This window comes from Pimephales promelas, chromosome 7 (genome assembly GCF_988280905.1).
Source record: "Pimephales promelas chromosome 7, fPimPro1.hap1.1, whole genome shotgun sequence".
In the NCBI taxonomy this organism is placed as follows: domain Eukaryota; kingdom Metazoa; phylum Chordata; class Actinopteri; order Cypriniformes; family Leuciscidae; genus Pimephales; species Pimephales promelas.
The window spans coordinates 12,179,352-12,194,298 of NC_142775.1; the positions used below are offsets into that span (position 1 = coordinate 12,179,352).

At 37.3% G+C, this 14,947-nt stretch overlaps 1 protein-coding gene across 1 annotated transcript; it reads right to left on the reverse strand.

Annotated features, from left to right (window-relative positions):
* Nucleotides 1-219: 219 nt before the first annotated feature.
* nemp2 (nuclear envelope integral membrane protein 2) lies at nucleotides 220-12,034 on the reverse strand. The gene is made up of 9 exons (XM_039669312.2): nucleotides 11,807-12,034; nucleotides 8,672-8,781; nucleotides 8,346-8,577; nucleotides 8,200-8,272; nucleotides 7,905-7,998; nucleotides 4,804-4,918; nucleotides 2,547-2,772; nucleotides 888-1,076; nucleotides 220-667 (listed from the first exon to the last, which is right to left on the reverse strand). The coding sequence occupies exons 1-9, from the start codon at nucleotides 11,904-11,906 to the stop codon at nucleotides 361-363; spliced, it is 1,446 nt and encodes a 481-aa protein (XP_039525246.2). The 5' UTR covers nucleotides 11,907-12,034; the 3' UTR covers nucleotides 220-360.
* Between the last annotated feature and the right edge of the window lie 2,913 nt (nucleotides 12,035-14,947).

A 14,947-nucleotide genomic window follows, 5' to 3' on the forward strand; every position in this document is an offset into this window, starting at 1 on the left:
ACTAGAGGGCACTATTTCCTTAAAATTACACATGCTGCCGTTATACTGTATGTGTGACTGCAATGATGTCCTGATGATTTCCACCATCTATTAACATACAGTATGTACAATACAGTGTTATTCCCAGCTCTGCATCACTTGGGTATGAGAATACACACTGCTTAAAAAATATAGTAACAGCCCACGCTGCCTAAAAGAGATCATTTAAACAAACAAACGAGAGAGAGCGACTATTTTAAAATCTCCATGGACTTACTAATGTTCCTTAAGAGTAATTCCTTCCAAACAATATTGTGCAATTCAAAATGTCTTTTTAAAATGAACATAAAAATCACTCTTCATACGGATTGCAGCCCAATTTCAAAAGAAATCCTGGTCTTCTGGATCCATGGGTTCTGGCTGAGGGGTGTAGGTGGCAGGGGGATATGGGCAGACGGCTGGGGCGTATACAGCAGGACTGGGGATATTATTTAGGGTTGCAGGACCGTTTCTCACCGGCTCGTCCTCGCTACTGTCCTCTGCGCCTTCCCTCTGCGACTGGGTGTCGCTGGAGCTGCTGTTAAAGAGCACGTTCTCATAGTACGCCCCACCAAGCCCGTACTGATTCTCATGACTCTGAAGCTCCTCTTGAATGATGTGGCTCCCATTGCTCAGAAACTCGGCAAACCTGAAAGAGACGAGAACAACCGGTTAGGACTAAAGGGCCAAATAGCATTTTTCTCCTTCACTCAAATAACCACACTTAAAAAAATGACACAATTTTTCAGTAAACATGAATTAAACCGAGTAAGGAACTTTGTACTGTGAATGTCAAAAATCCTGTTCACCATTGCGGTATATGTCCCTTTCAAACATGCTCATTTTGATGATTACAGATGTTTAATTACTTCTGCGGTGATCTGAGCCTCAACACAGTGTCCCATGCAGGAAAGCCAGGCTTGTTACAGTGCTCTCGTAGTTCATCCAGGGAGGCTCTGGTGTAAGTCTCTCCCTGCTCTCTGTACTCCTCCTCCGTCAGTAGTCTGATAGTGGACCGTTTCTTCCTCCGGAACAAACTTATGAATGAGCAGAAGAGCCTGAAGGCAGAAGTTCATAAATATGAATATTTAGGATTTCATACTTCACCTGTTTAAAATTAAATTTCATCATATGATTAGCTTTCACCTTCTATTTTAGACTTAATGACCTCCAAATTACCATACACCATTGTGCACAAAAATAGATTTCAAATACATATTAAATATACAAAGGTGGTAAATAATATAACCAGTATTAAAGAGTCAACAGCTGATAAACAAAAAGTGATGTGAGTTTCTGTAAAGAAACTTTACAGAAAGTGAGTTTCTGTAAAGTAGCTTTGCATTTAAATCTTTGCTATTTGGCTGGGGACTATAGACACTCTTCAGATTACAGTCCAATTCTCACTATTACACTTTAAAAAAAAAAACTTCTGCTGATAATTGATGTCATCCAAGATAGCCATGTCATTCTTTCTTCAGTCGAAAAGAAATTAAGGTTTTTGATGAAAACATTCCAGGATTTTTCTCCATATAATGGACTTCAATGGGAACCAAACGGTTCAAGGTCAAAAAGACAGTTTCAGAGCAAACTGAAAACTGTTCAAAGGGCTTTAAACGATTCCAGGCGATGAATAAGAGTCTTATCAAGCGAAACGATCGCTCATTAAAAAAAATAAAATAACAAAGTTTAAGTTTTATAAGCTCAAATGCTCGCCTTGCTCTGTTCTGTGGTGCGCGTTCGTGACTCTCCTGTTTGAAGTCGTTTATCAAAATGAACGAATCTGTTTTCGTGTCATTTGGTTGATTCAACGAATGAAATGAACAAATTGACTCGAAAAAAGATCCGTTCATTTTGATGGACGAGTTCGAACAGGAGAGTCGCGAACGCGCATCACAGAACAGAGCAAGGCGAGCATTTGAGCTTATAAACTTAAACTTTGTTATTTATTTTTTAAATGAGCGACCGTTTCACTTGATACGACCCTTATTCATTGTCTGTAATCGTTTAAAGCCCTTTGAACAGTTTGCAGTTTGCACTGAAACTCTCATTTGGACCTTGAACCGTTTGGTTACCAGTGAAGTCCATTATATGGAGAAAAATCCTGGAATGTTTTCATCAAAAACCTTAATTTCTTTTCGACTGAAGAAAGAAAGACGTGGACATCTTGGATGACATGGGGGTGAGTAAATTATCATTATCATTATTTTTTAAAGTGAACTACTCCTTTAACTATGACTTTTGCTTCAATAAACTTATAATCACTGTTGATTTATAGTTAGTATGGGATTAAGGCATGTAGAATACGGTCATGCAGAATAAGGCATTTATATGTACTTTATAAGTACTAATAGCCAATATCCTAGTAATATGCATGCTAATAAGCAACTAGTTATGGTAATAGTGAGAATTGGACTAAACTAAAGTGTTGTTGGAATAAAAAAAAATATAAACATATATATATTTATATCTCACTGAATATCCTGTTTCACTTAGAAATTGAGTACAGTTTGTGGTGGTTTCCTTACTTGCAAATCCACACTAGAAGGCTCCAGACCAAGGGCAGAATCTTCAAGCACAACAGGACAGCAATCAGTACGTAGTAGGCAGGGGGGAATGTGATCCCATAGTAAAGCAACACCATGGCTACTACTTGCATACAGTAGGTCATAAAGTTGAGGGTGTGTTTGTTGGTGATGGGGCCATGCTTATAGCATACAGCAAAGCTAAATAAGCCTGATATGAGCACATATACTGCAGACAAAGAGAAAAAAAAAGAAAATAATAATAAATTCATTTTTAAATGTCTAGCTTGGCATTAATTGACCTTCTTGCGTATGTGCATATACATGCTACATAAAGGAGTGGGGTGTTTTACGCATGTAAGGTAACATAAAAAAAAGCATACCCAATCTGAAGCGTACAGAAGCAGCCTGTCTGAGCTTGCCTCATTCATAAACAGCCCATTAAGCAACAGTAATACTACGTACAAAGCACACTTAATTACAACAGTCACAATAGATCTATACACGTTGAAACAACTCAATGTCACATCTTTTGACGTTCATTCACTTTTGGGTAAACTACTCCTTTAAGACAAGCCTTCACTTGCATCAATAACAGTGGATGTCGTGGTGTATCTGCCGAGCCTTCACTCACTGAATGCAAACATTACGGGCTAATGCTGCAACAAATTGCTGAATAATCCAGCATACAAACAAAAGAACAATGGTGAAATGTAATGTAACAATACTGGTTATATTAATTTACTAAGTTACATTTTACTCAGCCTAAAGTGATTCCTAACCTACACTACCATTGGGGTAGGTAAATTTTGCAATGTTTTTTGAAAGAAGCCTTGTATGCCCACCAAATTTTTTTGATAAAAAAAATAATAAAGTACATTTTTGGGGGTGAACACTGTGATATATGATTTCAGAATTCTATGATAAATAGTTTTTAAAAAAAAAACATTATACATTTCTTTACTGTCACTTTTGATGCATACCTGCTGAATAAAAGTATAATTTCTTTAAAAAAAATCGTGCATGGTAGGGTAGTGACTTTTTTTTGAAGTAATCGACATTTTTATTATTAAAAACAACTTTTTGAAAAAATCCTGTCCATATTTTCTAGATAATGAGGGGGGGGGGGGGGGGTGATATGGACTAGATCTGTTAAGCTCCCCCCCAAAAAAATAGTAAGAAAAATAGAAAAAAATAAATAAATAAAAAAATGTATAAAAAAATTGTCCATTTGATTATGATTTTTTCATTCAAAGCCTTCTCAAACTATAAGAAAGCTTTATGTGAAGTTCAAGACATTATATGCAAACAATCACTTCAACTAAAATAAAAAAATGAATCAATTAAACCCCAAAATAATAGGGTTTGGGGAAAATGTTGATAAATTGTGTCAATGCGCCATTTTTGTAGTCATTTATCAATAAAATAACAAACAAGTGTTTGCATGGTCATTTTGACAATTCGTACGATTTTTCTGGAGCTTGACAAACCCAGTTCCCATTCACTTTCATAGTATGAAATCATAAAAAAAAAGACGATAAGAAAGTCATGGCTTTGGAACAACATGATGAGTAAAATTACAAAATGCAAATATTTGAGTGAACTACGCTTTTCATGTTATCAGTGAATAGAGAAAATAAAAGGGCCAGAAAACAGACACACACTTGGGCTGTAATCCTCCCAGAGCCTTTTTGTTTCAGGCATAGAAATCAATGTTCCAGCAGCACGGCAGCTTCTTTCCCTTAATCTTAATATGCCTGTAGTTCTCGCATTCAAAAACACTGATGCATTTACATACTGCGAGTGCTTGAAGAGGGAAATTGATTTGGCGGAGAATAGAATCTATTGAGCAGTCAAGAGGCAGTCATTTCAGCATTCAAAATACTTGGCCCTCAAATTACAACACTAACGGAGCCAAGATATACGATACAAAAGGTGAATCTCGATCTGCTCTAGACTGTTACTATGTGATTCAGGCATGTGTGCTTCAGCTGATGAAATATGCAGCGAGAGTGTGTAGAAGGATAATCTGCCTAAATGACATGTACAGTAATTATCCTATTGTATAAAGAACACGGCAAGAAAATTAAGAGACAACACGAGGCACTCGACTGACGCGCAAAACTGCACAAAAGGTACATTTGAAAGACCATTTATTAACATTAGCGAAGGCTTACTGTCTGATCTAATTGGTTGATGAGATGATTGCAAAGGAAAACAGGGCAAGATGGCTTGTAACAGAGAAAGGTTGCCTAGTTACCCAGTAATTCTATCCAGTGCTCAGTCACAATGTCTTCCCATTCGTTTAACACCCTCTGGATCCCGATGTAGGACAGACTGGAGCCAGCACCCAACAATACCAGGAACAGCCCTCGCTGGGGGGGGGAGAGCAGAGCATTAGTGAATGTGAACCTGCAAGCTGTCAATCAATCTGTAATTGATTGCACAACCCTGATTCATACATAAAACCTTATGTACATGCCTACGGCTGTATGTGTTGAGGAGTGAGTCTCCTCCACCTCCCTTTATCTTTAAACTCATCAGCAGAGACGATACCAGCATTGACAGGCTTAAAGTCGGCATGAAATCAAATCTGACAAACCTTCTTTTTATATGTAATATTATAGTGTTTATTATAAATGATTTATCTGTGCACGTCATTATTTTTTTAAAATTCATGTACCCTATAATCTTTACTCAAATACATGACCCTTCCCTCCCGACCTCTCTTTTCTTTCGGTCACGTGCAATGCCGAAAGGGTGCGGCCAGAGCTGATGAGGGTGTGGCTGTAATCTGTAAAACCGCCTCTCAGACTGCCAGTGTGGAATCTCACTGAAGAGATGGGTCCCAGATTAGGACCCAAGCAATCCGATTGGTTCAAAGCAGAGCCCGTCTAACGGAGAGCCTTGGCACTTCCTATTAGCCCCGTTGTGTATAATCCTGGTTGCAGTTCCATTAGAATTCCACTGGAGGTGATCACGAGCGAGTCCATAATGAATGGGAGTCTATGGGGCTAAACGGCTAAATGTGTCTTTTTCACCTGCTTGTCGTTAAATCAACATAGATTTTATTGTTGATTCCGCAAGTTCAATATAGATTATAGGCTAAAAGTCGAATGAACGAGTACTTATGTCCTTTTGATTTCTTACAGGTTAGGCCGTTGTTGGCCGGAACACGCTAGCATTCAGCTATTGTGTGACGTCATCACAGTTTTGAACGGATTTTTAGAACAACTTAAAAATGCCATTTTCAGCTGAGTGTATTATGTTAGCCCTCCCCTTTGAATGCAACTTTCAAATTACTTGACAAAAAATTACAACCTGAGAAAAGTGGATTTCTGGGTATGAAACCCCATTGACTCCCATTCATTCTGCACTCCACCGCGAGCGCCCCCGCATGGACAGAGATGCGTTACTGCAGCCAGTCCAGAACCCGGAAGTAACCAGCCAGTGCCAATTCTCTTCAATTAGACATTCTCTGTTCAAAGCTAGTTTGATGGGTAATCGCTTTAGTGCCTGGTTACAGAAGGCGTTTGAGCTACGTTATAACGAGGCATTAATGTCTTTTAACTTATATGTTTAAAGCTCTCGACTGAAAAACTCTTCGTGACACAATAAAAGTAGTATTTTTAAATTTTGCGGCCTTTTCTTCCTACGAAAATCGCTATACAAATAAATGTACTCCTTGATGGCAACAAGCTGCTTTTATCTTTTATTTTTGATCTTATCTTGCACATAGCTGTGGGATTTAGCATTCCAGCTACACATAACGCCAAAACAGCAAAGTTATCGCATTCGCAAGAACAGATTTAGATCAGGCATACTACTGGCATACTAACCGTACGTTCACACTGCCGCCGACGAGAGCGGCAAAATTCGCTCTCGCTGGCGCCGCCCTGCCAGCGACGCCGTGGAAATATTTGTAGACGATCTGATGCTCTGACGTAGATCGAACGCGTGATCTTTTTTAAAACTGTATTTAAAGGGGCCGCAAAGCAAACAAGCATGTCAATTGTTATTTCTGCAGAAAACTGATCGATGGAAAGAACTTAAAAATTATAGTGACATGTTTGCTAATGAAATAAACAAATTAAAAGCCATTTGTGTGGTGTGGATTTTGTGTTCATGGTTAAGTGCCATTATAATTTGCATTCCCGCTGAAAAAGTGTTCTAGCACGAAAATCTTGCCTATAAATAGTGTTGCGCGCCCACTTATCAAATTAAAAATGATCTATTTTGCTTGGGAACTAATGTGGTTGGAACTAAAATTTACAGGACTGCGTTCTCTGAAACTCTCTCAAACGGAGGACTTCCACGTTCCGGTTGGTTGCCGCCAAACCACGTCATTGCTTATTATTACCATAAAGTTGAACTGATTTCAACTCTCCTCGCCACTCTCGCCATGCCACCCTCAGTAATGGGGCGAACGCACAGTAATGGGGTCTCTCCCATTTATGTTACGGTCCCACAAAATATGGGTCTAGGATTCAGGGACCACAACATAAAAGATCGACAAAGAAAGACATAATCCAAAATTATGTATTTATTATAACTCAAACAACTCCCAAATTAACCATATCATAAGAGACGGGGAGCTCAGCAACAAGGGAAGAGGATTGGAAATACAACCCACAGCTGAGACTCCCCGCTCTGAACTCAAATTCAAATCTATAAACAATAAAGAATCAGTGGTGAGCGGCAGTGGGGAATTTAGCTATTTGCACACCGATTTCTAGATTCTACTTTTGCTGCTAGTTTTGTGTAATTTATTAAGCATTTTTGGAGAAATATTTATTTTTATGAGCCTCAAAGTGATTCTTTGAAAGTTTCAAGAAACTTGACCAAAAGACAATATCTAAACACTGGCACTTGAATGTTGAATGTCACCTGTTTGCGTGAAACATTTCTATATTTTGGGGTAGCGTGAGCTTTTTAATGTTTCAGAGATAATGTACTCGGTCAGATTCCACAGCTATTAAAGGCCTAACACGGCAACAGGTTGCTATGGAATTACCAATTGGCTTTCAAAATTGGAAACAGTGAAAACGGGGTCTCTCATCTCTTCAGTGGGACTCATCTCTTCACCACACCGGCATTCAAATCTTCCTCCATTTTGTTTGCAACGCCAACCTCCAATGATCCAATCAATTCCCAAAGGATGAAATCAAGCAATTGCCATTAATCAAATCAATTTCAGAAGCCGTTTCACTCGGATATACGTCACAACAAGGAAAAAAATGACAATCTCAACTTTCATTTCATGCCGACTTTAAACTCATACTACTCATCAAACATGTTTGATTGGTGAGGATACATGTGATTGGTGAGTGTATTATGATGATCATGCATAGCATTGCACACCTTTGGTATGACGTTTCGGAGGAGAAGTGTCAGGAGGACAAATATGGCGATGACTCCCAATGAAACTCCAGCTGTGTAGAAAAACAGTGAGCTCCTGGAAACCATGAAGATTGCGACAGATTAATACATTTCAACCACAAACGAAAATTCTGTCATTATTTATTCTCCCTTATGTCGATAAGGTCGCGACGCAGCAGTCCCGTATCTCTCATGAAGGAGCGGAAGCATAAAAGACATTCTACTATAGAATTTCTTTAGATGGGAACATCTAAACTAGACCTAAATTGCCACTTACCTGCATATGTTTCCCGCTCTATAAAACAGTGCCAACCCACACACAAAAAGCAGAAGGCACATTCCATTTAACCCTGTAATATAAAATAAACAATCATGATCCAGTGCCCAAGTACACAGTATGAGAATAAAGAGTGTGATGCTCACGTTTTTTGGAGACATGCAGTGTGTACACAGTATTGCTTCTAGCCGATTTGGTCATGAAGCAGACATCTTCATCAACCAGAGGAATGTCCAAAGACTTCTCTCTTTGGATAGTGGATGGCCAATAGTGTTCAACAAAGCACTTAGTAACAGTGAGAGCATCATCCGGATGGTTGCAATTTTGTGTCTCCATCGGGAACACAATAAAGACGTCCTCTTCACTTGTCACATTTACCTTTGAACAACATGTGCCTTGTCAGTATTCAATTTAAAGTGGGAGCTAACCCCAAAAAAAATAAGCACAGCCACAGTAGGATGTGATAAATTACCTTGAAGGTGGAACAGATGTCCTTCCATTTGATTACTGTACCAGAGCTGTAACAGAAGCATCGACTCCCAGAATACTCGTGGGCACTGTCTCCTTTCACATAGGTGCAATCTGTCAGAATCAGGAAAGGATCAGAATTACTCCTCTGCTTTAATTTAACAATCCCCGCCAACTATTTTCTTCTTCTTTATGTCTAAACCAATACAAAAGCGTCCCAGAAAAGAACACGGACTACATGCTTCTGCCCACAGACTAAATTCATCCTAATCACTGCACTAATGCAATTGCAAAATCCTCACGTAACAAAAACCTGACATGTTCATGTGTGGTTACTTCTATCCAGTAGTAATTACTCGATTTATAAATGGACATCATCAAAATAAAGCACTTACCAAAATAGATTAAATATATTGTTTACTTGCACATCATGTGACTATTAACCAACATCAGAGAACCATGAACATACAAATGTTTTGCTAAATTGTTGAAAAATTAATTTTAAAATACATTTTCTTAGGTCAAAGGGGTTCAAATCCCTGACCTAGGAAAAAATCACCATATTTTATATTGCAATGTTAAAAAAAAGACACGTTTGTTACTGTTATTTTACTTTATATGAATAGTTTTTCAAAGATTAAGTTCTTGAGCTATAAGATCATGTGTTGCTACTGTCTGGCAGTCAAATGTAAAAGTCACGTCAAAACTCATATTTGGAAAATCTGCAAAAGCACTATTTTATAGAATCTGGTGATGAAAAGATTACAATTAGATTAACAAATCATATTCAAACAGTTTTTTACTTGGTTTTAACAAGCAATATTGTGTATTTGATCATGTGGATTTCATGGGTATATAAATAGCACATGACACTAAGTGAGGGCAAAAGAATTATTCCAAATAAACCCTAATATAAAAATATCAATTGAAATTATTGTGCTAATTATTGACATTTAATTCATAAATTTTCCCCACATTGTTTTTTTCCGTGGAGACAAACTGGGCACAGTGAAGGAAAATAATAGACGCTAATGAGAATGAGGAATCATGTGCCTATTTGGGCGGGGTCTGAGCCGGTCAGCCATGATGGTGGTAGGACATGCTATCGGTTACCAGGGTTTTTATCGGTTTTTAACGCAGCAGTTACTTCCAGGCATGGTAAAACAGTGCGGTATTGCGAGAAACTCCTCTACTACTGACTGAGCTAAAAACACACGTAATCAATACTGTTTTGTCGTGGGAATCCTACCAACATGGCGGAAAGGGGAGGGGCACTGTAAAATGACGTCAACTCCTCATTCTCAATAAGAAGCTGTTGGGACTACAGGGTCTGAAAATATAGCCTCACAAGCTTGCTGCATGAAACAGAGAGTGAATGAATGGTTCCTGATCATAAGCCAGTGAAAAATAAGTATCAGAGATTTCAGACCTTATAGTCAGTATGAAATGTGTGACTGTCTTCTTCACTATTGTGATGTACATCCAAGTGAAATGGCTTCTCAAACAACAAGAAAAAATGTAGGACGGGACTTGGAGCGATAGAGTTATGGGTAGGGTTAGGGTGTGGGTGTGTATTCTAGCTCCACACATTAGGCCCAAATTACATTCGCTCCTCCCTGGACGTCTAAGTAGGAGGAGCTAGACGTCCTGTAAGCTTCACCCATTTGCTCTGCAGTGAGCAGCTTCTCGGTTTTTGGCTTGTCCAAATACCCACACTTGCGATCTTTGCACTTGATCACTTGTCTACTTGCATGACATATTTCCTCTATTAGGCCCAAGTGTTCAAGTAGGCATAAAGACTGCAAGTGTGTGTAAAACTTTTGATTACTCGATACGATAGGACATAATAGTCTTGCAAAAAATGCAAGTGTTTACAGAGCTTTTATTTATTATATTTTAAATACTTTGCATTTTAAAATAAACTTCTAGATGTCTGTTCAGTAGTCGCTATGTAACTAACAAAAAAAACAAATTTAAAATTGTGGTACTTCTAATTAAGTAAAAAAAACTGTATACATAAAATACTTAATATGCACCAATAAAATGTGCAATACTTTATGGTTTTACAAGCAAATTGTATGCATGTAATTAATTTAAATTACAATCCAGTGAAATGTTTTTTACTTGACATCTCGCGATTTGAGAGCACATGAGTTCCAGAACTTAATGCATGATAGGATACGCTTAGGCTAGTCTTGAACAGCCTTGGTTTAGTGTGCATTAAGGGCACTCCAATTTGGCATTTTTAAGACACGCGACAGTCTTGCGCACTTACTTCCTGTCGCACACACTCTCAAGTGACCAAGACCACAAGTGTGTGTATTTGGACAAGGCACCAGTCCATCTAGAATTGGCTTTATGCACAGCTGCAATACTTCCTGAACTTCATCCAGGTACTTGTTTCCTGTCTGCCATTATTAGACAAACTTGATTAATTCAGGTGTGCCTGATTATTGTTGTTGTGACAACTGAGGTCAGACACACCTGGATTAATCGGTTTGTCCAATAATGGCAGACAGGAAACAAGGAGCTGGCTGAAGTTCAGGAAGTAGTGGAAGCCAATTGATTATATATTTGTGGTTTATTGCTGCAATCTCATGTGAGTGACAGGTTGTCCTGCCCTCGCGCCAGTAAACACGTCATCAGAGAGGATATGTGGTTGGAAGAGGAAGTTATTTTGATTAAATATTACAAGGGCACATACATTTAAAAAAAAAAAAAAGATTTGTATGGTTAAATTATTTATAACAAATAACGTTACTGTAATATTCCATTAAAAACAAGAATTGTCTATTTAGATTTCATGGTGACTTTAAGGCAAGATAAGAAAAGGTAAGAAGGACCGAGGTAAGATTAACATTACAGATGCATGCCATGCAGACAAACCAGTTAATAATAAACAAACAATTTGATTATGTTTAATGGATCTTACATAGTAAAAACTTTAAACAACAGAACTCACCATTTTAACCGTATCATTTGTGTCCAGCTCACAATATAAAAAGAGTGGTTTAACTGTATTCTGAGCTTTTATCACATTCAAAATCCAATAGTTACAATCACAATGTAATTGCGTTAGTTTTGTAATGTTAGTGCTGAAAGTTTGTGCCGCTGTTTGTTTAGCAAAAGTTTTGTTTACCTGCATATGAATATCCTCTTCCCACTGAGTTTCCCACTGCACTTTGCCCGTAAGCACACAATAGAGTTAAAACGGATATAAAAGCAGCTAACTTCCCCATGTTTTGTGGAGACTCAATGGATGGATTTGAAGGACACAGCAGGTTAATAATTTAATCCGCTAAGCTAACATGAGCTAAGCTAATGTTTTTGGTTTCAAATTCGGTGGGATTCGTGTAACCCAGACCAGACTAACCGATTCAGAGTGGATGATGGGTCGGGTCCCGATATTTTAATTACTTATCAAATATAGAGGCTTTCATTTCTATGTATAAAACAAACAAGTCGTTGAATACACAAAAAAGCACATTTCATATTCTTAATGGATTCTATGCTAAAGTCCATTTGGGAGTTTAGTGTTCGATTAGTCAGGCCTTACTCCGCAGTCAAAGGTTTGAAACTAAACACCAGTGACACATATGTACTATTTTATTGTATTAAACTATTTTATAGTTTGATATTTTGAATATATAGGTATAGTTATATATTATATTATATAATATATAAAACTTTATTTCAATTTACAAATGTTTAAAGGAAAATTATGCATTATGTAATGCAACTGTTTAGTATGTTTTCGCATTGCTGTCACATGACCTCCTCACGTTGCATGTTGAATTCAGCAAGTTATGTTATCATTTAAGAAATTATCACATTTTAAATGTAGCCAATTTATATTTAACTTGTTTAAAAATGCTAAGATACACTTATTCATCACTGGAACTGGAAGAAGGTTACACATTGCATTGTAGGATACAGTACTGACTGCAATTTGTTCTGTTATCATGGAAATGAATAGAACCTTAAAAAGTAAATCAAGTGTAGTGAATATAGCCTACATGTTTCTCAGGTCTAATGCATGTTATTGTCTGTCTGAAATGATCTTTAAAATCTTTCTTTAAAAAAAAAATAACAATTTAAAGTTATCACAACTAGAAAAATTGGTGGAAATGTTATTACCGTCACAATCGAGCTAAATAGATAACGTGAAAATCCATTGTCTATCAGCAATGCAAAGCATGCATTTTTAAAATGTCTAGTCCTAGTTTTGTTGCAAACACAAAGATAAGCAGTGGGAAGAAAAACGTTAAACCAAAATCTAGAGGAGACCAGATGAAAATGTCATCTCTGTGCAGTCTTCGCCCTTTGAAATGGAAGGGGGATTTTTGTGGTGGGCGTAGACACAGCAGGCGGCTGCTCTCTCATTTCTCTAGGATGCAGAGACAACAGCGGCTTTTCCTGACAGGCACTCCCACGCCAGGCTCAGACCCTGTCACTTACGCTTGCATGGAGTCAGCAAGCATCTGACTAATGCAGATGCTGTCATTTTGGTTTCTAGGAAGGATCCCAACCTCATTCCCCATGAAAGAGTGCATTTCTTTTCACCATCAACCTTTAGTTTTGCTGCATTTTTGCTCCTTGCACTCAACAAGTGCCAATGAGGTTTATCTTCAGTTGCTGTAGCAGACAGTTATGTCCCACAGGGGAAAGTATAAAGAAAAAAAAGTTGGGTAGAGGAAGGCTTTGTGGTTAAGGTACAGAAAGTCCCGTTTTTGCAGAGTAAAGGGCCTTAAAAGGATTCATCTGGTTTCATGACCATTGCATGACACTGGTTCAGATCAGAATAAAAGAAAATTGTTAATAATATGTAATAATACTTTACATTGATGAAGATGAGAATTCTGTCATTATTTACTCATTCTTGTGTTGTTTCAAAGCGTACATCGTTATATGATCCATGGTGCATGAAAGGAGATTATTTGAAGAATGTTCATGCAACTCTGCAATGAGAGTTCAAAGTGGCCTTGACTGTAATCCAAAAATATTTAAGAATTGACATGTAGTCTTTACCTTTGCTCATATTGTGGTCTTTTCCTCATATTTTTTACAAAATAACTGGATTTGTGATCATTGCATGACACAGGTTCAGAATATTAAAGATAGCCTATAGTTAATTCTGTCATCATTTACTCGCTCTCAAGTTGTTCCAAACCTGTATGTATTTATTCTGCTGAACAAAAAAGATAATATTTTGAAGAATATGCAACCAAAGAGTTGATAGGCCCCATTAACTGCCATAGTATGGAAGTCAATGGAGCCCATTAACAATTTAGTTACATTCTTCAAAATATTACCCACATGCAAATTTGGTAATACTGGTAATACATTGCACAGTCTATGGTACACATATTACATTAAGCTAGGTAGCTGTGTGTAAATGTAAATTATTTTTTAGCATGATCTGAGCTAAAGAAGCTACATTTATGATGCCATTGTTGCATTTTTTGTTTGTTTAATTGAAATGTTTTTGAAGCTTATTTATTGTAAACTTGATTAACATAATTCAAATCAGCAAAAAAAAAAAAGTTCTAAGAACTTACCCATTAACCCATTAAGTTGTGAAAGTGTTATTTCTGAATGTTCTCTAAATGTTCAAAACATATATATATATATATTTTTTTTAATGTTTTAAACATGTTTTCTTGGTTATATGAATGTTAAAGGAGTAGTTCACTTAAAAAAAAAAAAAATCTTTTGCTAATAATTTACTCACCCCCATGTCATCCAAGATGTCCACGTCTTTCTTTCTTCATTCGAAAAGAAATTAAGGTTTTTGATGAAAATATTCCAGGATTTTTTCGATATAATGAACTTCATTGGGAACCAAACGGTTCAAGGTCCAAAAGACAGTTTCAGAACAAACTGCAAACTGTTCAAAGGGCTTTAAACGACACCAGACGATGAATAAGGGTCTTATCTATAGGACCCTTCGAGTCATGACTCGAAAAAAGATTTGTTCATTTTAATGAACGAGTTTGAACAGGAGAGTCACGAACGCGCATCACAGAACAGAGCATTTGTGCTTATAAAACTTAAACTTTTTAATTTATTTTTTAAATGAGCGATCGTTTCGCTAGATAAGACCCTTATTCATCTTCTGTCGTTTAAAGCCCTTTGAAGCTGCACTGAAACTCATTTGGTTCCCAATGAAGTCCATTATATGGAGAAAATCCTGGAATGTTTTCATCAAAAACCTCAAGGCAACATTCCATTTTATCATTTTTCAAACATTATATGAATATTGCTTTCGAATGTTCTCTGG